This window comes from Chlamydomonas reinhardtii, chromosome 14 (assembly GCF_000002595.2).
Source record: "Chlamydomonas reinhardtii strain CC-503 cw92 mt+ chromosome 14, whole genome shotgun sequence".
Lineage (NCBI taxonomy): Eukaryota > Viridiplantae > Chlorophyta > Chlorophyceae > Chlamydomonadales > Chlamydomonadaceae > Chlamydomonas > Chlamydomonas reinhardtii.
The window spans coordinates 2,692,456-2,714,822 of record NC_057017.1 but is presented as its reverse complement, the minus strand read 5'-3'; the positions used below and the strand labels follow the sequence as shown (position 1 = coordinate 2,714,822).

Sequence of the window (22,367 nt, the reverse complement as noted above, 5' to 3'; positions counted from 1 at the left end):
AGTGGTTGCAGCGGCAACCAGGCAGAGGCTGTAGCAGCAAAGCAGTAATCCCGAAGGGCAGGCATAGGACAAAGCGGCATGGCTGCAGCTCACACGGGCGGCGGCGGCGGCGGCATGGGCAAGGCGGCGGGTGGCGGGCGGCTGGATGCGTTTGCGCAGCGCAAGGCGGGTGTGGTGGCGTCGCTGGCGGCGGACTGCGGCGACAAAAGCCGCAAGGGCAGTGTGGATGCCCCGGTTGCGGAGCTGGTGCGTGGGGTTACGGGGCGTGTGGCGTGTGGCGTGTGTGTGTGGGGGGGGGGGGGGGGTCGTGCGTGGTGGATTGCACGGTTGCACCAGTCCCACGAGTAAGGAAGTGAGGAGGGGCAGTGCTTGGACGTGCATGTGGGTGTGTGGGTGGGTGTGTGCGCGTGTGTGGGTGTGGGTGCTGGTGTGGGTTTGTGTTGGGGGTGGGTGGGTGTGGGTGTTGGGATCGGGGACACGAGACAGCCTGTGCTAGCCAGGGGTGTCCTTCCTGTCCGCCAGTCACAAACACGGGGCTTACCCCCCTGTCACACTCTCACAGGTCGCGCGCATCAACGCCCACCCCGCCGTCTACACCACCTCCTCCTGCTCCGGCCGCATCTCGGTGTTTGGCGAGCCGGGGCCGCAGGATCGCGCCGCGGGGCGCAAGGGCGGCGAATGGGTGTACGCCACACACGAGCGAGCCAGCGCCGAGGTGGGGACCGAAGGATGGAAAGGAGGATGGACAATCAATTTGAGCACGTGAAGCGAACAAGCTTATGGGAAACAGCGAGTCACGATTTGAGGCATGAACGGGCTGGCTCAAGTCAGGAGTAATGGCGGGGGCTGGTGATGCCCAGGTCGCGCCGTCCTTTTGGAAAGACGTTTGACCAGTGTGCTTATGTACTTGGCAACATATCGCTTGACATGCCTAAATATAAAACGACGGACGAAAGGACGTAACGGTAAACCGCCGCCTGGCTGCTGCCGCCGCAGGATGTGATTGCCGCCGTACACGCCCGGGCGGGCTCGGGCGCGCGACTGGTGCTCCGCTTCGAGCCGTTCATCCTGGCTCTGGAGGTGAGGGGTGTGAGGGGGGTGTGTGTGTGTGTGTGTGTGATGAGGCGTGTGTGTGTGTGTGTGTGTGTGTGATGAGGCGTGTGTGTGTGTGTGTGTGTATGTGTGTTTGGGGGGCGGACGTGTGTGGGAGGGGTGGGCAGGGGGATAGCCGTCCATGCAAGACAGAGTTGAAGCCTGATGCAGTGTGTCTTGTCGTGGCCTGTCACGCCGAGGGTGCCACCACTGCGCGAATTGCACCAAACTCTCGCGGCAGTTTCGGCGTTCCGGACCTCCCATTCCCATTCCCCTCTCACCGGTCACCCATCTCATTCCGCACACCCCCACTCCCTCCCCCACCTCTTCTTCAACGCATCATGGATGTAACCCCCACACTCCCCGCTCCGTTGTCAAGCATCGGCCACGCTCTCCTCCTCGCTCTATTGCATTGGGTTTGGTTTAGTCTGGGCTGGTATCTACAACTCCCATATCCACTCCTCACACCACTCCCCGCCCCACTCCTTCTGCCTCTCAGGCCCACAACGCGCTGACTGGACAGGCGGTGCTGGGGGCGGCGAGGGCGGCGGGCATGCGCGAGAGCGGCCTCACGTTGGGCAGCGGCGGCCGGAGAGTCATGGTGAGCGTTGAACTAGCCTAAGCGACGTGCGAGGAAAAGCGCCGATCCGGTGGGGTCCGTTCCCCGGCTCGTTTGGCGTAAGTATATGAGAGCTGATCAACAGTGAGCAGGCATGGGAGGAGGGGATAGTTGGAGGAGGGAGAGGTAGCTAGCGGTGTAACCCAGGCCTGTTCGCATGCGTGTGTGTTTTGCGCTGTTAAGCGCTTCCCACGATCCACAAACCCCCACACACGACACATCCCCAATCACGCTACCCACCCCCGTCGGTCATCGGTACGCACAACACCACACCTGCTGTCTACCTCGCTACCCTTCTCTGTACCAATCCTTGCAACCCCCCGGCACCCCCCCCCCAACCCCCCGTGCAGGTGGGCATCCGCTACTCCCTGCGGCTGGAGGTGCCCGTGGCCGACGGCGGTGCCGTACTGGTCCCGGATTCGTACATCCGGTACATTGTGGATCTAGCCAACGAAAAGTACGACCAGAACCTGGACAAGATCCGGAAGTTTGAGGCGGAGCTGTTCCGGGTGCTGCAGGATCCGGATCTCGGATCTGATGCCACCGGCGAGCCCGGCACCAAATCTGGATCCAAGCGGGCGGCGCCGGCGGCGGGCCTGGCGGCGGTGCCGGCGCGCCGCCGCCGCGGCGGCGGGGAGGCGGCGGCGGCGGCAGGTGCCGGCTCGGTGTCGGCGCTGGAGGGGCTGAAGCGGCGGCAGGCGGCGGTGCTGGGCCGGGTGCGAGCGCTAGAGGCGCGGCTTGGGCTGGCCGGGAGCGGGGCTGTAGCAGCGGCTGTAGCAGCACTGGCGGCTGTAGCAAAGGCCAAGCCCGCGGCTGTGAAACCTGTCGCCAAGGCGGCTCTAGCAGCAGTAGCGTCGGTGGCAGCGACGAAGGCAGTAGCAAAGCCAGCGGCGGCGGCTGCTACTGCCGCGGGCAGCGGGGGCGCGGGGCCGCTGCTGCGCTGGCTGGGCGTGCCGGTGTTCCCGGAGCAGGTGCGTGTGCGTGTGCGGTTGTGTGCGGTTGACACACCCAATGTGTGTTTGATGGTGGCGGACAGTGTGCCAAAGTCCCTGCGCTGCAGAGGTCACGTCACTCGCGTTGGGTTGGGTGCATGAGGTTGTTTCAACTGGGGCGCGAACAGAGCGTCAGAATGACACTCCGAATACTCTGAAGCGCACTCCAAGCCCGTCTGCACGATCTCACACAACCGATCAAATTGCCAGCAGTGGCCCAAACGCACAACAACGCACACGCCCTAAAACAGGGCACGGTGGAGGAGATGGTGCCGCGCTGGGGCCACGCCTCCGCCGCCGCCGGCCACATTATCTATCTGCTCGGTGGTTATGGCGGCGGCGGCGCGCACGCCCGCCGCAGTGACGTACTGACGTACGACACACGTGCCCGTGCATGGGGCAACTTTGAGCTGGCGGACGGTGCCACGGCGGCGGCACCACTGGCGCGCATGGGGCACGCCGCCGCCGCCATTGGCGGCTGTAGCAGCAGTGGCGGCGGCGCCACTGGAGATGCGCCGTACATCGTGATGGTGGGCGGCCGTACGAGCCCCATGGACGCACTGGGCGACGTTTGGATCCTGGATCTGGCTGCGCGGGCCTGGATCCAGGTGGCGGCGGCCCTGGATCCAACCGACACGGCCGGCGCGCCGCTGGACGCTGCTACAGCCGCGGCCGGCGCCTTCCCCGGCCGCTACCGCCACTCGGTGGTTGCGGTGCCGCCGCAGCCGCAGCCGGCGACCGGCAGTAGCAGCAGCGGCAGTAGCAGCAGCGGCAGTAGCAGCCGCGGCGCGCACGCGTTGGACGGGTGGCGGGTGGTGGTGCACGGCGGCCGCAGCGCGGAAGCTGTGCTCGGTGACACGTGGATCCTGAGCCGCGACCCGGCGGCGGCGGCGGCTGTAGCAGCCGGCATTCCGGCTGTAGCAGCCGGCTGGCGCTGGCGGCGCGTGGCGGCGCGGGGCGCGGTGCCGTGCCCGCGCAAGTCGCACGCCGCCTGCTACGTCCCTGCGAGCGCTCTGGGGCCCGCGGCTGCTGGTGGTGGTGGTGCTGCTGCTGCTACAGCCGCCTCCTCGTCAGCCGGCCGCATGTACGTGCACGGCGGCACGTGCGGGTACGGCGTGCACTTCTCGGACGTGTCGTACCTGGATCTCGACACGCTCACGTGGCACCGTGGTGATGCGGCGGCGGCGCCGCCGCCAGCGGCTGTGGGCTCGCCGCCGCAGGAGCTACTGCCGCCGGCGTGCTTCAGCCACACGCTCAACCGCTGGGGCCGTTACCTGCTGTTGGTTGGCGGTTACCCAACCGACCACCACCGGCGGTTGTGCGTGATGGACGTGCGGTCGCACGAGTGGCGCTCCTTCGACTGCGGCGTGGATCTGGCTGTAGCAGACCGGGCAGACGGCGCGGCTGTAGCAGCTGCGGGCGCTGCTGCTGCTGCGGTGGCGGCGGCGGCGACGGCAGCTGTAGCAGCTGGCGGCGGTGGCGGAGGCGTGGCGGCGGTACCGGCGGGGCCGCCAATGTTGGACTTTGTGCCCATCCGGCACTGCGCCGAGGTCGTCGCCACCGGCAGTAGCAGCGGCAGCAGCGGCAGTAGCGGTAGCAGCGGAGGCGGCGAGTCGCTGTTTGTGATGGGAGGCGGGGCGTTCTGCTTCAGCTTCGGCACGGTGTTCGGCGGCTGCTTTGAACTGCCGCTGTCGGGCGGCGGCAGTAGCGGCAGTAGCAAGGCTGCGCCGGGCACGCTGACGGCGGCCGTACGGCGGGAAGCGGAGCGTGCCGGTGGGGCTGATAGGGCTGGTGGGGCCGGCGGCGCGGAGCTGAAGGCTAGCACCGGTATGAGTAGCGGTGCTAGCCCGAGCAGCGGTGCTAGCCCTGGCGCCGGCGTTAGGAGGCAGCAGCAGCAGCCCAACCAGCAGCAACAGGGGCAACAACAGCAACATACCGCTCCTTCTGTCGCAGCCCCCGCCACGTCTGCCCTCGCGGCTGCTGATTTAAAGCCGAACCCTGCTGGCCAGGGGTTCCCAGCAACGGCGGCACCCGCGGCGGCGGCATCGGCTGCGGCGGAGGCGGAGGCATCATCGGCTGCGGCGGCGACGGAGGCATCGGCGGCTGCGGCGGCGACAGAGGCATCGGCGGCGGTGGCGGCGGCTGAGGGATGGGCGGTGCGTGTCCTCAGTTCCGCTGCCAAGGCCGTCAAGGACGCGCTGAAAGCCGCCGGCTACCTAGATGCCTCCCGGCGTAGCGGCAGTAGCAGCAGCAGCAGCAGCAGTAGTGCTAATGCTACCGCCAGTGGTGCCGCAGGCAGCAGCACTGGCGGCGGCGGCGCAGGACCTGTAGCGGCGGCGGCAACGGCGGCGGGGCATGTGCTACTGCCGGTGACGCCCGAGGCGGCGGCGGCGCTGGGGGCGGCGGCGCCTGCGGCGGTGGCGGCGGAGGCGGCGGCGGAGGGAGTACGGGAGGTTTTGGAAAAGGCGGGCGCGCAGGTGGGTGTGTTTTAGATGCGTTGGTGGTGGTGGTGCCAGTTGTGAGGTGAGGCGGCGAGGGGTCAGCAGGGAACGGGGACCGCAGGGAGCGGAAGACAGATCGAGGGAATGGCGTGGTCGCACGTGTCTGTGGCACACGTTCTTGTGTCGCGGTGTGTGCGGGCTTGTGCAATCGGTGGGGTTGCTATGGCGGAGTCATGGCACAAAGCGGTGCACTTGCAAGTGCGTGTGGCTTGGGCCGTGTTGTGGTTGGCGCGACACCGGCTCGCGCGATGGCGGCCTGATGGGTAGGTACCTGTAGTTTCATATGTCCTGTCAAGGAATGGACACGCCGCTGGACACGCCACACCCCGTGACACGCACTGCGCCCGACACGGCACTCTGGCATGCGGTGCTGGCGAAAAAAATCCAAACACTACTTTAAAACGGCTAAGGGTGCACGCAGTTTCCCTGTCAGCCTTGGCTGAACCGTGCGTGTGTATGTGTGTGTGTGTGAGTGTGAGTGTGGCGCAGCTGACATGACGACACGCACGCGCCAACACCCGCTGGCTGCTGCTGTCGTGCCGCGCAGGTGGTGCGCGTGGCGCTGGCGCGCGCAGGCCGCGCCGCCGCCAGCCCCGCCCTCCGAATGCGGGAGGCGGTCACACAGCTGCTTCAGCAGGCACAGCAGCAGCAGCAGCAGCAGCACCAGGCCTCGATCGGCAGTAGCACCGCCAGCAGCAACGGCGTCGGCAGTAGCAACGGTGTCGGCAGTAGCAGTGGCGCCGGCGTTGGCAGTAGCTGGGAGGCGCTGTTTGCGGACCTGCCCACCAAGTGGGAGCGGCTGGGAGATCTGGTGCTACTGCCGGCCGACAGCCTGACTCATCCCGGCTGGGTGGCGGCGCTCGGCGGCAGTAGCAGCGGCAGTGGCAGTAGCAGCGGCAGTAGCAGCGGCGACGTCAGTGGCTGCGGCAAGGGCAGTAGCAGCGGCAGCAGCAGCGAGGAGCGGGCGGTGCTACTGCCGCTGTGGCGGGCGGTGGCGGAGGCGCTTGGAGTGAGGCGGCTGGCGAGGCAGGCGCCGGTAGCCAACACGGGTGGGTGGGTGCGGCGGGCCGGCATATGTATGTGCTAGGAAAGCAAAAGCGGTGGGCGGGAGGGTGCGGGCGGGCGGGATTGGGGAAGGGTTGTTCGGGGGGCACACCACAGCGGGTTGTCATGCATGCGGATGTAGATAGGACGCATATCACCACACGCTGATGGACATGAGGGAAGCGGAAGCTGAAGTGGAAGTGGAATGCACCAGCGTGTCTCGCCGCGGGGTCGGGCTCATGCAAAGGACAAGAGAGCGAGTGTGCAAGTGGTTGGAAACGAGAGGGCCAGTGGGTGCCCCCGCCCTCGCCTTGCTGCTCGCGCCTCCTCCCGAGCCCCATGGCCCCGACGGCAGATTTCTGTGTGCCACAGCAGTCATGTATGTCCCCACGCCTCCCACCCAAACCGTGCACGTGAGCGTGCGCTACACCCGCACGCGCGCGTGTGCGTGCCAAACCCTGCAGCCCGCCCATCGGCCCCGGTTTCCCCCAGTCTCATCCGGGGGGCCACGCCGGAACTGGCCGGTGTCACCAATAGCGAAGCGGCGCGGCTGCGGGGGACGGCTGCCATGCGGGGGGAGGAGGGACGGGCCCTGAAGGAACGGCGGCCGCGTGTGTGTGTTTTGCACGGCACTCTATCCGGGCAAGACCACCATGTATGCGGTGTACGCTTCAAGCGCAGGGTTACACCTAAGCCAAATTCGCCATCCATGCATCTCGCATCAGTTTGTTGTTCTTTTCAAGTCGAGTTGAGCCGCGTCAACACGAGTCACAACGGCCAACCGTTCGCGGGTGCTGCCCCGTGCGCTTCATACTTGTGAATGAATCACTCCGTTCCCCATGAACGGCTACTCCCCAACGCCAATCCCAACCCACACCCTGCTCCTGCAGGCACACGCGACAGCCGGGCCGTGCTTCTGCTCGACGGCGGTGATGACGTCACCCCTGGAGGCGGCGGCGGAGTGGGCAGCGACCAGGCCGGCTGGGTGACTCACCGCGAGGGCGGCGTGCTCTTCAGTCTGGACGTGACGCGTTGCATGTTCTCATCGGGTGGGGAAATGGGGCGGGGAGTGTAAGTACCAGCCCAAACTAAACCAAACGAGTGGAGGGGGAGAGGGGGAGGGGGAGAGACAAGGAACGGGGGATGGACAGCGGAGGGCGAGGAAGGGGGAGGGTGAGGGGAAGGGCGCAGTTGAGAGGGAGCGGGAGAGGGACGCTCAGTGCGCTTGTTGATGTGCTGGATTCAGGGTTGGGGCGCTTCGGCGTTTGGGCGCGTCACTGGCCGGCGCACGCGCTGGAAACAACACAGCTAGTCCTTCAGGTCGCGTACAGTCGGCTAACACACAGTGAACTTGATGCTAACGTTGTTTGATGCATATGTGGTTTTGCATGTCGCAGGCAATGTGACGGAGCGCACGCGACTGGGCTGGGGTCGCGGCCTGACGCCTGCGGCGGGCGGGCCCGGCGGCGGGCGGCAGGGGCGCCAGGGCTGGGCGGCGGGCGAGGTGGTGGCGGACCTGTACACAGGTGGGCAGTGTGGGGCGTGGGCGTGGGGTGGGGTGGCGTGTGGCGTGGGGGTGGGGCGTGGGGTGTGGGGCGTGGGCGTGGGCGTGGGCGTGGGCGATTTCATTGCAGGTGCAGACAGGACGAATGCAACACAAGACACACTCATGCACACATACCCATAACACACACACACACACCCATAACACACACACACACACACACACACACACACACACACACACCCTCCCTCTCTCTTCCACGCAAGCACAGGCATCGGCTACTACACACTGCCGCTGCTGGTGGTGGGCGGTGTGGCCAAGGTGGGGCGGGGGTGGGGGGTTGCAAGGAGGTATGTGCCCGAGCCCATTTGGAAAGAGGGGAAGAGGATATTGGAGCTGAAAGGCTGACCGATGAGAGCACCCACTGCTTGGTTTGAGGCCTGCAAGGCGGGTGGATGGGAACCTGTTGATCTCAAATTGACGTTTTTTTTTGGGGGGGGGGGGGGTTCCATGCATGACTAGTTAAGAAAGTGGTAGTGGGGGGGTCGCGGGTGCAGCTGTGGTTGTGCCGGTGTGCAAGTCGGCGCACATTGTTACGGGTTGCGATGCAATGCGAGGGGGGAGAGGCAGTGGGGCAACGGCACGGCGCCACGGCGGGATGAGAAGGAGGAGCTGTGGGCTCAAGCGATTGCTTACCCAACACCCAGAACGACACGTCTCGTGGATCGAAACACACAGATACACACACGCACACACACACACACACACACACACACACACACACACACACACACACACATACACACACACACACACACACACACACACACACACACACAAAACACAAAACAAACTCGCACACACATGCAGGTGTATGCGTGTGAGTGGAACCCGCACGCGCTGGAGGCGCTCCGGCGCAACCTGCAACAGCCGGCGCTGGGGGACGCGGGGGGGCCGCCCGTGGCCGCGCGGTGCGAGGTGCGGCCGGGCGACTGCAGGTGAGAGGGGGAGGGGGCTGGGGGCTGGGGGTTGCAGGGATGTTTGGAAAAGCGGTACAGGATGCACTGAAGACTGCAGACGAAGTCGTTACCACATGAGCGGCCGTCCGGGCGGCCGCGCTCCAGCTCGTTGTCCCTCCGTGAAGCTGACAGTAACCAGTTTAACTAATAAAAACGTGGGCGCATGTGGCGCGTAAAGCTGGAGACGCTCGGTACCGCAAATGAAACTGTGTTTGTCGCGCCGTGTGGCCGGTCGTGCGGAAGTGCGAGCTGCAGCTGCATACTTTGGCGGATATTCGAAACTCACCTGCGCGCCGAGCGCGCAGACGGGGGGGGAGTTACATTCATGACTATCTAAGAAGTGAAGGCGTAGCCAGGAACAGTAGTAGGGGAGTGGGGAGAGGGTGATGTGAGGGGGCTGGGGGGCTGGGCTGGGGGGGAGTGGGTGATGAGAGGGGGGTCGGAGGCTGGGGGGCGAGTTGAAGCTGTAATGGCATGGGTGTGCGGGGTGGAGTTTCAGGCGGGGTTGGTTTCATGCGTCCGTTTCATGCGTCCGGGTGGTGTGTTCTGGTGCGATGCTGGAACTGATGATGGTGCAACGTTGCGGTGTGACGGCTGGGCCCGTTGATTGAGGGTGGGTGAACGTTGGGTGCCTGTCCATGCCCACTCTGCCATCTCTCACACCGTGTGCCATCACCAACCCACCAACCACCAACCGGCACCAGTTAACCACCAACCCATTAAAAACCACCAACCTTCATCATCCCCAACCGCCAACCACCTCGCAAAACAGGCAGGTGGCTCCGGCGGGTGTGGCGGACCGTGTGCTGCTGGGGTTGCTGCCGAGCAGCCGCGGCGGCTGGGAGGCGGCGGTGGCGGCTCTGAGGCCGGAGCGAGGTGGGTGTGGGGGGCTCAGTGATGTGTGTGTGTGTGTGGGGGGGGGGTGTAATAGGGGCGGGGGAGGGTTTTGCAAGGTTAGAAAGCATTGGCATTAGGATACAAGGGGGAGGAAGGGGCGAGGAATGGGGTGGCGGGGTAGTGCGGGTAGTGCGGGGGGGGTGTAGGTACCAGCCCAAACTAAACCAAAACCAAGTCAAACGAGCAGAGCGCAGGCAGAGGTGTTAGTAGAGCGATAATATTTCGGGGGTCGGGGATTGTGAAAACCAGCCCGAGCTGGGGGGCGCGCCGGGAGAGGGCAGAGCTGACAGCGGGCGTGTTCGTGGGAGAGGGGTTGTGCCGTCCAACCGCGTTGTGTGCTAGCAGCATGTTGCGACAAGACATTCTCTTCTCCACGTCAGTCAACCCGCTCTGCTTCCTCTTCCTCCCGTCGCCCACCCTCCTCTCCCTCCCCTCACCTCTCCCCTCCTCCCGCTCCCCTCACCCCTCTCCCTCCCCTCATCCCTCTCCCTCACCACCACTACCACCACCACCACCACCACCACCACCACCACCACCACCACCACCACCACCACCACCACCACCACCACCACCACCACCACCACCACCACCACCACCACCGCCCACTCCACCCCCCCCCCCAAACACATACACAGGCGGCTGGCTGCATCTGCACCACAACATCAATGACGCCGACGACGCCGACGGCTCCTGGGCCGCGGCCTGCCTGGCAGCGCTGCGGGGGATCGCGGCGGGGCAGGGCCGGGCGGGGTGGAGCGTGCGGCTGGCGCACGTGGAGCGTGTCAAGTGGTGGGTGGGAGGGTTGGTGGGATTGGGATTGGGGGGGTGGTGGTGTGAGGGTGGTGCGGGGGTGGGGGTGGAGGTTGGTTTGGACGGGGTGGGGAGCGTTGGGAAGGGGTGTGTATGTGTGGTGTGGGGTCTGGTGTGGGTGGTGCGGTTCTGGAGTAAACTCCTAAAGCGCGGGGGCGGCGCGGCCGAGCGGGATTAGCTAGCGAGCCGCTCATGAGGGATGGCGGTAAGTGTGATGGGCTGTGATGGGTAGAACCCAAGAGACTCAAAGAGACACAAGAGACACGAGAAGACGTTGAGCGCTCTTACTTACCCGCACCTAGTTATGGACAAACGGCGTTGAAGTCGATGCCTTAGCTACTCACTCGCTTGCCCACTCGCCCACTCATCCCATCCGGCATGACTGCTGCCCTGTTTGGTTTAGTTTGGGCTGGTATCTACAACCCCCCCCCTCTGTACCAATCCTTGCAACCCCCCCCCCCCGACACACACACACACACACACACACACACACACACACACACACACACACACACACACACACACAGGTACGCCCCCCACGTGCGACACGTGGTGCTGGACATCGAGATGCGCCCGCCCGACTACACACCACCGCCGCCGCCTCCGCTACCTGCCGCTACTGCTGCTGCCGCTACTGCTACTGCCGCCTCCGGGACCACTGCCAAACGGCCGCAGCCGCAGCAGCCGAAGGCTGCTGCCACAGCCGCGGCGACGGCGGCGGCGCCGCCGCCGCCGGCAACCGCTGTGGCGGCGGCGCCGCCGCCGCCGCCGACGGCTCCCAGTGGCGGCGGGCGGTGGTACGAGCGGCCGTACAGCGAGCTGAAGTGTGTACGACGGGTGGCGGCGGCGGGCGGGATGAGCCGGCGGGAGTTTGAGCGGGACGTTAGCACGGCACGCGTGCCGGTGGTGCTGGAGGGTGAGTTGTTTGGGGGGCGGGGGGCGAGTGTTAAAGAGCACAAGGAAAACGTTGCGCAAAGACAGTGTATGCGATGCAGCAAAGCGACGGTTTACAGATGTTACCTGAAGGGTAGTGTATGTGGGAGGAGGCTGGGGTTGCGTTGGTCCCTTCCATGGGTCCCGCGGGGGCGACACAGAGGCTTTCAGGTGGTTTTGCCTGCCAGAGCCTGTTCCCGCCGCGCCACCGCACGGCACCTCTTGAGGTAATTGTCCTCAACTTTCCGCCCTTAAACACACACAACGCACATACACACAGACACAAACACACACGCACACATACACACTAAAACACACGCAGGTCTGGACCTGGGCCCGGCGCCGCGCAAATGGACGCCGCAGTACCTCATGAGCCTGCCCGGGGCTGACACAACCCTGGTGAGTGTGTGCACGTAGTGTACTGTTGTGTGAGTGTGAGCGTGCGGGTGTGTGCGAGCATGAAGACAACCGCCTGTTTTGTAACACGGCGCCACAGGCGCAGCCGGCTCACCCGCACACGCACACGCATACGCACACAACACAGTTGCCTACACACACACACACACACACACACACACACACACACACACACACACACACACACACACACACACACACATGCCTGCAGGTGAGCGTGCACGTGACGCGCGAGCCCTCCGGCTGCCTGGACTTTGTGAACAAGAACTTCGCGTTCAAGACCATGCCACTCAACGAGCTGGTGGCCCGGCTGGCCGGACTGCCGCCGCCGCGTGGTGCAGCTACTGCCGTTGTGGCTGCTACTGCCGCTGGGGCTGCTGGTGCTACTGCCGGCGCAGCTGCTGCTACTGCCGGCGCGGCTGGTGCGGCGGCTGCCGTCGTCAGGGACGCTGCTACTGCCAGTGGTGGTGCTAGTGCTACAGCTGGAGCTGGCAGCGGTGCTACTGCCGGGTGGCCGGAGCTGGTGCCTGCGGGGCCGCAGTACGGCACCGGGCCGGAGGTGCTGTACCTGCGGAGCATTGGCGAGAACCCGCGGAAGGCAAGAACCCCCCTGCGTGTGTGTGTGTGTGTGTGTGTGTGTGTGTGCGCGCGCGTGTGTGTGCGTGCATTCACGTACAAATCCGTGTGTACCGCAGTATCTCTGCCGCACGCGTGTGTGTGCATGTGCCGTACGGTATGCATGTTGTATGGCATGCATGCATCATGCAATGGGCAGGAGCTCGACGCCGTGCGCTCGGCCTCCTGTCCTCCGCATGTGTGTGCCTTTTCCTGCCTCCCCCGCCCATCTCTGCCTCCCACCTTCCCGCCCGCTGCTGTAACCCCACCCCCCTCCCCGGTATCATTGACCATTTGCCCGATGATTTTACTTGTTGTCACCTAATTCCCGTGCTTGTATCCTGTTTCCAATGTTCCAACCTTGCATCCACCTCCTGCCCCCTCTCCCCCTCTTGCAGGAAGCCGCCGACCTGGCCGCCTCCTTCCCCGCCCTGGCCGCCGACCTACGACTGCCCACACACCTCATCCCGGAAGCGGCGGAGCCGGAGGCGGCGGAGGCGCCGGAGGCGGCGGAGCCGGAGGCGGAGCCGGAGGTGGAGGCGGCGGCTGTACCCAGTCGCGGCGGCGGCCAGCAGGCGGCGCGTAGTGGTGCTGGCGGCAGCTTATATGGCGGCGGCGGCAACGATGGAGGTGGCGGAGGAGGCGGTGGAGGAGGTGGCGGGGGCGGCCCGCTGCACAGCACTGTGTTGCGGCTGAGCAGTCCCGGGCTGACGCTGTGGACGCACTACGACGTCATGGACAACTTCCTGGTGCAGGTGGGGGGGATCGGGAGGGAGGGAGGGGGAGGGGGAGGGGGGAAAGGCGTGTGCGCGTGTGTGTGTGTTTTTGTGTGGCGTGACAGTGCTGTTTTGTCACTGCGCTTTGCGGACGCGCACACAATCACACGGTATCTTTTCTTCCTTCCCTTGTGCTCCCCAACACAACACAACACAATGCGCGAAGCGTACACACATCCGCACACACGGCCCACCACCACCACCCCTCCTCCCAACGACCCGGCAGGTGGCGGGGACCAAGCGTGTGCTGCTGTGGCCGCCCGCCTGCCACGACGCGCTGCACGTGGCCGGCTCCTCCTCGCCCGTCATCCACACCGCCGCACCCGACCTACAGGCCCACCCGCGGTGAGGTGGGGCCGCTGTGTTGGGGCCGCTGTGGTGGGGCCGCTGTGGTCGGGCCGCTGTGGTGGGGCCGCTGTGGTGTGCAGGAGGGATTGCTCGCCCCGACCTCTCCCAGCACATCCCTTGCACACACACCGCCGGTCCACACGCGCACACCTACGGACTCGTTCTGAAACCTGCAATACACACAACACAGGCATAGACACACTCATGCGTTGCATACAGAGTTCGCGTTCCCCACAGTCGCTTCTCCTAGCACGCACGCACGCACACGCACACGCACACACACACACACACACACACACACACACACACACACACCCCACGCTCGGTATTCGTAAGTTATCGTTAAGGCTTCGTTACTGATTAACACACGCATAAACACACAACACACACATACACACACGCACACAAATACGCAGGTACGCGGGCTGCCCGGCGCCACTGCTGGCGGAGCTGCGGCCCGGCGACGTACTGTTCCTGCCCAGCCTGTGGTTCCACAACGTCACCACCATCAGCACATCCGCCGGCAGTAGCAGCAGCAGCAATGGCAGTAGCAACGGCAGTAGCAGCGGCAGTAGCAATGGCAGTAGCAATGGCAGTAGCCGCGGCGGTAGCGGCAGTGTGGGGGCTGCGGCGGGCGAGGTCAGCATCAGCGTCAACGCCTTCTGGCGCCACCTGCCCGCCCGCCACTACCACAGGAAGGACCTGTACGGCAACAGGGACCTCGTGGAGGTACGTGGCGTGCACGGGGTACGGCGCGTGTACGGCGTACGGCGCGTGTACGGCGTACGGCGCGTGGATCATGTACGGGGCGTGTGTCGTGAGGCTCGATGGGCTCTTGCGCCTGCTTGCGCCCTTCCCCGGCTGCCTTCCCCCGCTGTCTACATCGGCCAATTATTGCTCTCGCGCTGCGCTGTCTTTCTCAAGTGCGCGCCTTTGCCGCTTGTCGGGCTGTCCCTTCAAATCCGCATCCTTTTACAGCAACCTGAATCCCCCACTTCACTACCTCCGTACCCCTCCGCCCCCGCCGCCTCCTCTCCAGGCCCATCCCTCCCTCCCTCCCTTCCTCCCTCCATCCCTCCGCTAGTTTAGCGGGGTTTGCTCTAGTTTGGGCTGGTATTTGCAACCCCCCTGTGTACCTTTGTATTTGGCTACGACTTCAACTTAATGCATGTAACCCCCCTCCCTCCCTCCCTCCTCCACACACCCCGCAGGCCGAGACCGCCGACAAGGCTGGTGAGGAGGCGGCGGCGGCGCTGTCCAGCCTGCCGCCCCACTACCGCGACTTCTACTCAGGCCGGCTGTTGGGGCGGCTTGGGCGGCGGCTGCTGGGACGAGAGCTGCTGCAGCCGCCCGCCATGCTCTAGATTGCATTGGCTACAAGAGGAATCCGCCATGCTCTAGATTGCATTGGTTACAAGAGGGATCCGCCATGATCTAGATTGCATTGTTTACAAGAGGGATCCGCCATGCTCTAGGTGCAGGTGTTTGTTAGGGGTTGAGAGTTGGGAGGAACGCGGGGAAGAGGCCTTTGGAGTTGGGATGAAGTTGGATGTCAGGGGGGCGCTTGCTGAAATGAGGCAGGGAGGGGACGTTGTGTACCCCCGAGCCCGAAGGAGTGAGTGTAGGTACCAGCCCCAACTTAACCGAACCAAGCCAAGCTAGCGGAGCGCAGGCAGAGGGGTGAAAGGGAGGGGTTGAGAATAGCAGCGCAAGCAAGGGGCAGTTTCCGCCCTTGCGCCACGGAGCGCTCTAGCTTGCGGACTACTGGAGGAGGGGGTGGCCGGGGCGCCGCGCGATTGTGATTTCTGAAGGGCGTTCTCTTGCGGTCTTGGGGATTCGCGATCTTGTAGTTGGGCGTGCAGCCAAACTAGTTAGGCTAGTTCTTGGGCTAGTCATAATATGCTGAGGTAGGTCACGAGCAGCTGGCGAGGCCTTGTGTGATAGTACGTTTGGAGGGAGGTGTCCATGCGGCGGGTGACTGGACCTGGTATGGATGCCGTTTGGGGCACGCTGGGAATCCACCAGCACGGGGGAGTCGGTGACACAGGCGAGGGCTGCGTATGCGATGGGAAAGTGTCAAGGTAGGCTGGTAAGTCTCGCAGGGTGCAGCTGAATTCCAGACCCCACGGGGGAGTTCGTGCCGCAGGCGAGGGCTGCGTGTGTGTGCTGACGTGTAGAGAACCGTCATTGACGGACAAACGGTCCTGGCTGCCCTGTGAGGGCACGTTTTGCTTGTTGCTAGCCTCAATGCGCACGCACGGCGCCACGCTTGCTGCGCGCCTGCACGTTTGTAAGTTTGTTTACCGGTACGCAGCTGTGCGGTGTGTCGTTCACCTGTGGCCAAATGCCGGCGGCAGGTCGAGCGCAGTGCCGGTTTCTTATAGATGGCTTTAGGCCCCCGGCGTCTACACCGCGTAGATGACCCCTCCCGCGCCATCCAGGGGTTCCATCCCTGGCCCATCTATACCCCTGGCGCCATCTATACCCAGAAAATTTTCCCTTGGGGCACGGCGGCACGCCCCCCAAACCCCCAAAACATTTACGCTCCCGGTCTAAGATACCGCCAAATCCCCAAAACGTCTGCACTCCGTAGATGCGCGGCCCCAAACCCCAAAACACTTCTCCGCCTTCGGCAGATTTGGGCCAAATGTCTACAGCGTAGATGGAAGACACGAGCACTGGTCGAGCGAGACAGCACCGCAAGTACAACTTTGACCACAACCCCTGGCTCTGACGACATCATCCCACGGCCCAGTGCACCGTCTGCCGTACACGTCCTCTTAAGTCCTCTGGCCAAACCCGCATTCCATATGCAGTACCGTATCCTCGCTGATGTACGGCCTGCACAACCGCCGCAGGCGCCACAATCGATGACGCACAGTGACACGACAAGTCGACAACCAGCTGATTGGAACGGCTGCAGCCAAGCTACACCAACACGACAATGCACAAAGTCTTGCAAGTTGCACAACACGCATGACCCGCCTCGCAGGCTGACGGCCACTCAATACGTGGCGACACGCCGGCAAGGCCGTAGGGGCCCATCTTTCTGCACATCCTCCAACGCGAACAACACGGCGGCCACAAAGCTTGTCACCAGCGCATCATCGTCTATGTCTTCGTCGCCCGCTCTCAATGCCGCCGCCGACTCCCTTTGAATTTCCGCATCGGCACTAACGCACTTGCAATCCTATGCATTTGTACTTGTCTGCTGCGCCCTGCGCTTGTACTTGTCGGCTGCGGCTCTGCGCCCTCCTCCTGACACCCGGCTTCCTGCGATGCCAAAACTCTGTAACATGACCGTCATTTAAACCAGCCGCACTTGCACAATCCGCAGAAAGCTATGTCCGCTTGTCAGGGCTGCGGCTCTCAGCGTAATACACTCACAGTATATTTGGTACACTGTCCCATGCGTCACACAAACTCTATCAACGCTGATACTCAGAAGTGCGCACCAGCTCCTCTGCTCATGAGCTCTCTCATTACGTCATCTCCTGACACCCTCCGTCCTATGACGGGCGATCTCCTGACACCCTGCGTCCTATGACGGGCACCGTGCATCCGCGCTACTTGCCGGCACTGGCCGCCTGCTGCTTTGCTTTCATGCCCGCGCAGTCCTCGCTGTGGCCTCCCCGCTGTCGCCAGTGCTCCAGCTGGCAGGCGCCGCAGCAGTACCGCACCCCCTTGCAGCGCGCGCACACCTTGCCGGCGCCCGGCGGCAGGAGTGCGCTGGGGCCATCCAGGCTGCGGCAGGCCGGGTTGCAGCACAGCCCCACGCCCAATACATGCCCGGGCACAGCCGGTGCAGAAGGCTTGTCCCCGCCACCATCACCATTGCTGGTGGTGCTGCTGGTGCTGACCCCGGCTCCGCCCTCTGAGCCTGACGCCCCAGCCGCCGCCCCTGCCTCTGCTGCCGCGCCCGCTGTGTCCGCTCGCACGGGGGCACTCTCGCGCAGCAGCCGCTGTCCTAGCATTGCAGGGTCCCTCACCAGAGCACAAGCAGGATCCGTGTCGTTCAGCGCGGGATCCGGCAACAGGTCCGCCAGCCCGTACCGGTCAGCCAGCTCGTCCAACAGCGCCAACACGGCGGTCTCCCGCGCCGCCTGCCGTGCCAGCCGCGCTTGCTCATCCACCGCTGCAGCTGCCGACTGCCGGCCGCCCCGCCGCTGCTGGGCCTTCGCCCCTGGGCTCGCCGACCCGCCTGCCGCCGTTGCTGTTGCTGTTGCGGCGGCCCCTGCCGCCTCCTGCTCCTTCCGGTACGGCGCCCACAGAACCGCCTCCAGCCGCGGCCGCCGGCGTAAGCCAAACTTCTGCAGCCACTTCAGCAGCTTGGCGCCGCTGAGGCCGACAGCGATCCCAAGGTTCACATGGAGGTCTACATCCTGGTCTTTCTTGTCGATCACGGTGCGCTGAAACCAGACGCGCACAGCGGCAACCTCCGCCAAATCCATCACCGCTGAGGCGAGCGCCGCGGCATCCGCCGTGGCTTCGGTGTCCCTGCCGCGATGCGCAGCTCGCTCCTGCATCACACCACTTGCACCGCCGCCCCCTCCGGCCTCGTCTGCGGTACCTCCAGCACCCACTGCAGTCGCCGAGCCTGCCGCTTCCGCTTCCGCTGTCGCTGCTTCTGCTTCTGCAGCTGCGCCACCCGCCACTGCTGCTGCCGCCGCAAGTACGCCACCCGCCGCTGCCGCGGATTTCAGCCGCTGCACCGCCGCCACGAAGTGCTGGGTGGCGCACAGGGTCGCTGCCTCCAGTCCGACAACACCAAGGGCATTGCCGGGGTCGCCGAGGGCCAGGTGCCACACCAGGCCGTCGCCGTAGTCCGGCACGCCTCCCCCCGCGCACGCCTGCGCCGCCTTCGCACGAGCCCGAGCCAATTGCTCCTGCAGCGCATCCGTCTCAGCGCGCATCGCCTCGTTTTCCACCACCAGGCTCCTCGCCGCCGCCATCTCCGCCGCCGCCCTCGGGTTTATCCTTGCCAACTGTGCCTCTGCCTCCACCTGAACACGCCGCGACCGCTGCTGCAACTGCGCCACCTTCTGCTCAATCGGCCTACAGGCTACTTCCGCCTCGGCCTTCCGTATCGCTCGCACCTCGATGTCCTGCTCCGCGACCTGCATCGAGCTGGGGTACGGGTGGCCGCCCATGACGCGTTCTCCGCGGCTGAATCGCCACACGGCCGCCAAGTAGTGGCGGCACAGCTGCACCAGGCTGCGGGCCAGGCGGCTCACCAGCAGCGCGCCCGAGCGGCCCGTGTCCAGCGGCTCCGGGAGGGCCGTGTCGGACATGCCACTCGCCATCAGGTCAACGGCCGGCGCGCGCAGCAGCACCGGCAGCCACTGCAACGCCGCCCAGTCCGCCAGCAGCAGGCGCTGCGGGTGCGGCGGCGACGGCACTGCTGCGGTCGATGCACACGCGGGCTCAGCGGCGCCCGCCGCCCCCGCGGGCTCAGGGCCAGCAGCAGCGCCCGCCACTGCGGCCGCGCCGCGGTCCCTGTCGCCACCCAGGTTGCGGCACACCCAGCGGCTCAGCGCAAGGCCATCCGAGTGCACGTCAAATTGCGACTGCAGGAGCAAGCGCGAGGGCCCGCCAGCTGCTGCCTGCGCCTGCTGCTGCTCCAGCAGAGCTGTGAGGATGAGGCACACCGACAGAGCTAGCCGCTGCTCCGGCTTGCTCCGCAATGCCCCCACATCCTTCGTCGTCTGCGCCGCGGCCGCCGCCGCGTCGGTGACAACGGCAGCCACACGCGAGAGCGTCGCCACCAGCGGCACCGCCTCTGCAGCAGACCCGTGCGCAAGCACCTCGGACCACACACCGGACTCACACAGGAGTGACCCCAGGACCACACAGGCGACCTGCGCCTGTTCTTGGGCATAGAACCGCGCCGTGGCATCGACTGGGGGCGGCTGCTGCACCGCCGGAAGCCCCGCGACCGCCCGCCGCAGCAGCTGCTCCAGCGCCGGCAGCAGCCCCGCGTCCAGCGCGCAGCGCAGGCTGTAGCTGCAACCGCCTCCGGTGCCCCAGGTGCTACTGCCGTCCTCTGCGGCTGACCCAGATGTCGAGGGGCTGGGCGGAAGCTGCTGCTGCAGCTGCTGCTGCCGTCGCTGCACTTGAGGGCCTGGCGCCGCTGCTAGAGCTGGAGACGCCAACACGTCAGCTAGGCAGTGAAACACTTCCTGGCGGAACGACTCATGCCGGACCGAAAACACCGGAAGCGCCGGCAGCATGGCAACAAATTGCTGCCACAGCGCCGGCAGCCGTGCAGCCGCCTGCCGCCGCCGCAGCAGCACAAACAGCCGCACAGCTGCGTCCATTCCCGCCCACCACTGCCTCCGGACAGAGAGCATGAGCGGCATTGAGCCCGCCGCATTGGCCACATAGGTCAACACCGCCGGTCGTGCGGCTCGCAGACCTGCCTGCAGTGCGTCGTACCAGTGGACAAGTGGCAGCGGCGGCGGCAGCTGACTTGCTGTGCCACCAGCTGCGCCCGCGCCTGCGCCTGCGTCTGAGTCCGTAGCAGCGCGGCTGTGCGGGCCCGCAGCAGCAGAGGCAGCAGCGCTGAGTGCCAAGACGGTGGCCGCCGCTTCAATGGCGCTGCCCATTTCCTTAACCGAGCTGGCGGCATCCGTGAAGTCAAGCTCCGCCGCAGGGCCCCACGCCGGCAGCACCCCACCTCGCAGCCACGGGACCCCGCAGCTGCAAGCACCCCTCTCGCTGTGGTCTGGGCTGCCGGTAGCGGCTGCCGACCCTGGGTGAGCCGCGGCCACCTCTACGAAGCTCTGCTGGCTTTGTTGCTGATCCCCCTGCCGCTGTGCCGCCTCCGCTGGCCGCTTCCCAAGCCCACGCTCCCAGGCTAGCGGCACATCCAGATACAGGAGCGCCAAAAGCTGGAGGGACGGGGCGCTGAAGATTCGCATCAATAGCTGCTGGCGCCGCCGCTGAGTCGTCCCTCCAGGCGCGAGCACGGCTCTTGGGGCAAGCGAAGCGGGTGCAGGCGCTGTTGCTGGGGGCGGCGCGGGCTCTGGAGCTTCGCCTACGCCTGCTGGCGGCGGCTGCAGCGGCCGCGGCTGTTGCGACCAATGGGGGGACTGGGGCGGCGGCCAGTCGCAGCGCATGCTGTGCATATCCAGGCAGTTGCACAGAATGCCATGCCATCCTTGGACATCCGAGACTGCGCGGAGCGCATCCCCCGCCCCCGCAGACTCCTGCCCACGCTGCCGCGGCGGCAGGCCCGACTGCGACGCCGACGCGCACCCTGCTGCTGCCCCTGCTTCTGCTGCCCCTGCTTCTGCTGCCCCTGCTACTGCTGCCCCTGCTACTGCTGCCCCTGCTGCTGCTGCCCCTGCTACTGCTGCCCCTGCTGCTGCCCCTGCTGCTGCCCCTGCTGCTGCGCAACCTGCTGCCAGGGTTGGCGGCGCGGCCTGCAGCAGCAGGTGCTCTGGGACCGACCCGACTACTGGCGGCTCGGCTGCGTTGCCCCCTGCCGCGGCGCTAGCACCCGCTGCGTCCTCAAACCTCAGAGAGGCTGTCATCTGGGTCGCCAGAGCTTGGTCCAGGCACAGCAGCGTCGCCGCCACGTGCTCTAACACAGAGCTCCTTGCCAGCGCCTCGAGCGCCTCATGTCGCACTGCCTCTACGTGACCGAGGCGGGCGCAAATGCCCAGCAGCATAACGGCCGCATCTAGAAGCCGATGGCTCGCCAGCCCAAGCAGTTGGAGCTTCATCGTGAGATAAGCGGGGCTGCGTTGCGCGCCGTCGCTTGCGCTGTTGGGCGCTGTTGCGTCAACGCGGGAGGCTGCGGCGGCGCCAGCAGAGGCCGTGGAGGGGCCGCTGCGCGGCCCTTCGTCAGCGCACTGGAGACAGCTCAGCTCCCCGGAAGCCGCGTCTGTGGCTGCTGTTACGAACGCCCGCACGCGAGACAGACCCTGGGCGTACACGCTGAAGGTGTCGCCCCGCAGGAGCGCGAGCACCAGGCACGATAGTGCCGGGTCGCTGGCGGGTACACCTTGCAAGTGGTCAAGGCGTGCCACTCGAAACACATCGCACAGCTCAAAAACCTGTGTGGCTTTAGCTAAATCGAGACAGGCAGCCAGGGCCCGTGAAGCTTGCGCGTGGGCGGCCAGCGCCGAGCTCCAGAAACCTGGGCATTGCGCCTCCGTCTCGGCTACTGTGGCTTCTGTAACCTGATTCTTAATGAACTCAGCCGTTAAAACATCCTTAGGCCGTATAAGTAAGCTCCCGGCGGCAATGGCGTCGAGAGTTGCTTTGAAGTCTTGCAGCTGGCTTCTTGTGCTAGCCGCCATGGTCATGTTCAGTATGAGCACGGTTATGATTATGTTAGCATAGCTAGCGCTGAGTCTCTTTGTTGGGGCCCCCGTGGTCCCTTCACGTCCATGTAGTGCTGCAGGTCTGTGCGCTTCAGCGTCCGGGGCTTGTGGGGCGCCCTACCTTAAGGGGGTACGTAGGGCTTGGGCCTAGGGGATGTGTGTGTGCATGTGGAGTCGGCACTTGGAGCCTGGGCACGGCGACAGCGCCTGTGCTTGTGTTTGTTCGGCCTCCCCGCCCCATCAGGCGCCTACCCATGTGTGTGTGTGTGTGTGCTGCAGGTCTGTGGGGTAGCGCGGCTGGAGCCGGAGTGGTGCTCAAGCTTGGGCGGTAAGTAGGTTTGGGGCTAGTGTGTGGATGCGTGGGTGCGGTCGGCACTTGGAGCCTGGGCGGGCACGGCGACAGCGCCTGTGCTTGTGTACACCCGGCCTTCTGACCCATCCGGCGCCTTCACATCCGTGTAGTGCTGTGT

General features: G+C 65.3%; 3 protein-coding genes across 4 annotated transcripts in view; 2 read left to right on the top strand and 1 right to left on the bottom strand.

The window, feature by feature from the left end:
- The first annotated feature begins 17 nt into the window (after positions 1-17).
- CHLRE_14g626634v5 (uncharacterized protein) lies at positions 18-15,873 on the top strand. The gene is made up of 20 exons (XM_043070291.1): positions 18-246; positions 563-715; positions 997-1,080; positions 1,592-1,693; positions 2,062-2,682; positions 2,955-5,180; positions 5,752-6,253; positions 7,139-7,297; positions 7,646-7,774; positions 8,024-8,073; positions 8,623-8,750; positions 9,544-9,647; positions 10,304-10,457; positions 11,006-11,394; positions 11,734-11,810; positions 12,040-12,426; positions 12,842-13,198; positions 13,446-13,564; positions 13,984-14,296; positions 14,779-15,873. Exons 1-20 carry the CDS (start codon positions 79-81, stop codon positions 14,929-14,931), a joined length of 6,375 nt encoding a protein of 2,124 aa, XP_042916964.1. The 5' UTR covers positions 18-78; the 3' UTR covers positions 14,932-15,873.
- Positions 15,874-15,945: 72 nt separating this feature from the next.
- CHLRE_14g626600v5 (uncharacterized protein) lies at positions 15,946-21,547 on the bottom strand. Of its 2 annotated transcripts, XM_043070290.1 has the most exons (2): positions 16,955-21,547; positions 15,946-16,840 (listed from the first exon to the last, which is right to left on the bottom strand). In XM_043070290.1, the coding sequence occupies exon 1, from the start codon at positions 21,238-21,240 to the stop codon at positions 17,134-17,136; it is 4,107 nt and encodes a 1,368-aa protein (XP_042916963.1). In that variant the 5' UTR covers positions 21,241-21,547; the 3' UTR covers positions 15,946-16,840; positions 16,955-17,133. The 2 variants fall into 2 exon arrangements, with proteins under 2 accessions (XP_042916963.1, XP_042916962.1); XM_043070289.1 differs by having other exon boundaries at positions 15,946-21,547.
- Positions 21,548-21,647: 100 nt separating this feature from the next.
- CHLRE_14g626576v5 (uncharacterized protein) overlaps positions 21,648-22,367 on the top strand; it is a 3,237-nt gene continuing 2,517 nt past the window's right edge. Inside the window, exons 1-3 of the mRNA XM_043070288.1 lie at positions 21,648-21,800; positions 21,978-22,027; positions 22,177-22,225. Of these exons, the coding sequence (XP_042916961.1) occupies positions 21,764-21,800; positions 21,978-22,027; positions 22,177-22,225 (136 nt within the window). The 5' untranslated portion in view covers positions 21,648-21,763. The remainder of the gene's footprint in view (positions 21,801-21,977; positions 22,028-22,176; positions 22,226-22,367) is intronic.

What these genes read in the sequence shown, in the direction of transcription:
- CHLRE_14g626634v5 (XM_043070291.1), top strand. Translation starts at nt 79, where the DNA reads ATGGCTGCAGCTCACACGGGCGGCGGCGGCGGCGGCATGGGCAAGGCG. An exon ending in GCGTTGCATGTTCTCATCGG is followed by an intron (nt 7,298 to 7,645) that starts GTGGGGAAATGG and finishes TGCATGTCGCAG; the next exon opens with GCAATGTGACGGAGCGCACG. An exon ending in GACCTACAGGCCCACCCGCG is followed by an intron (nt 13,565 to 13,983) that starts GTGAGGTGGGGC and finishes ACAAATACGCAG; the next exon opens with GTACGCGGGCTGCCCGGCGC.
- CHLRE_14g626600v5 (XM_043070289.1), bottom strand. Translation starts at nt 21,240, where the DNA reads ATGCTGCTGGGCATTTGCGCCCGCCTCGGTCACGTAGAGGCAGTGCGA.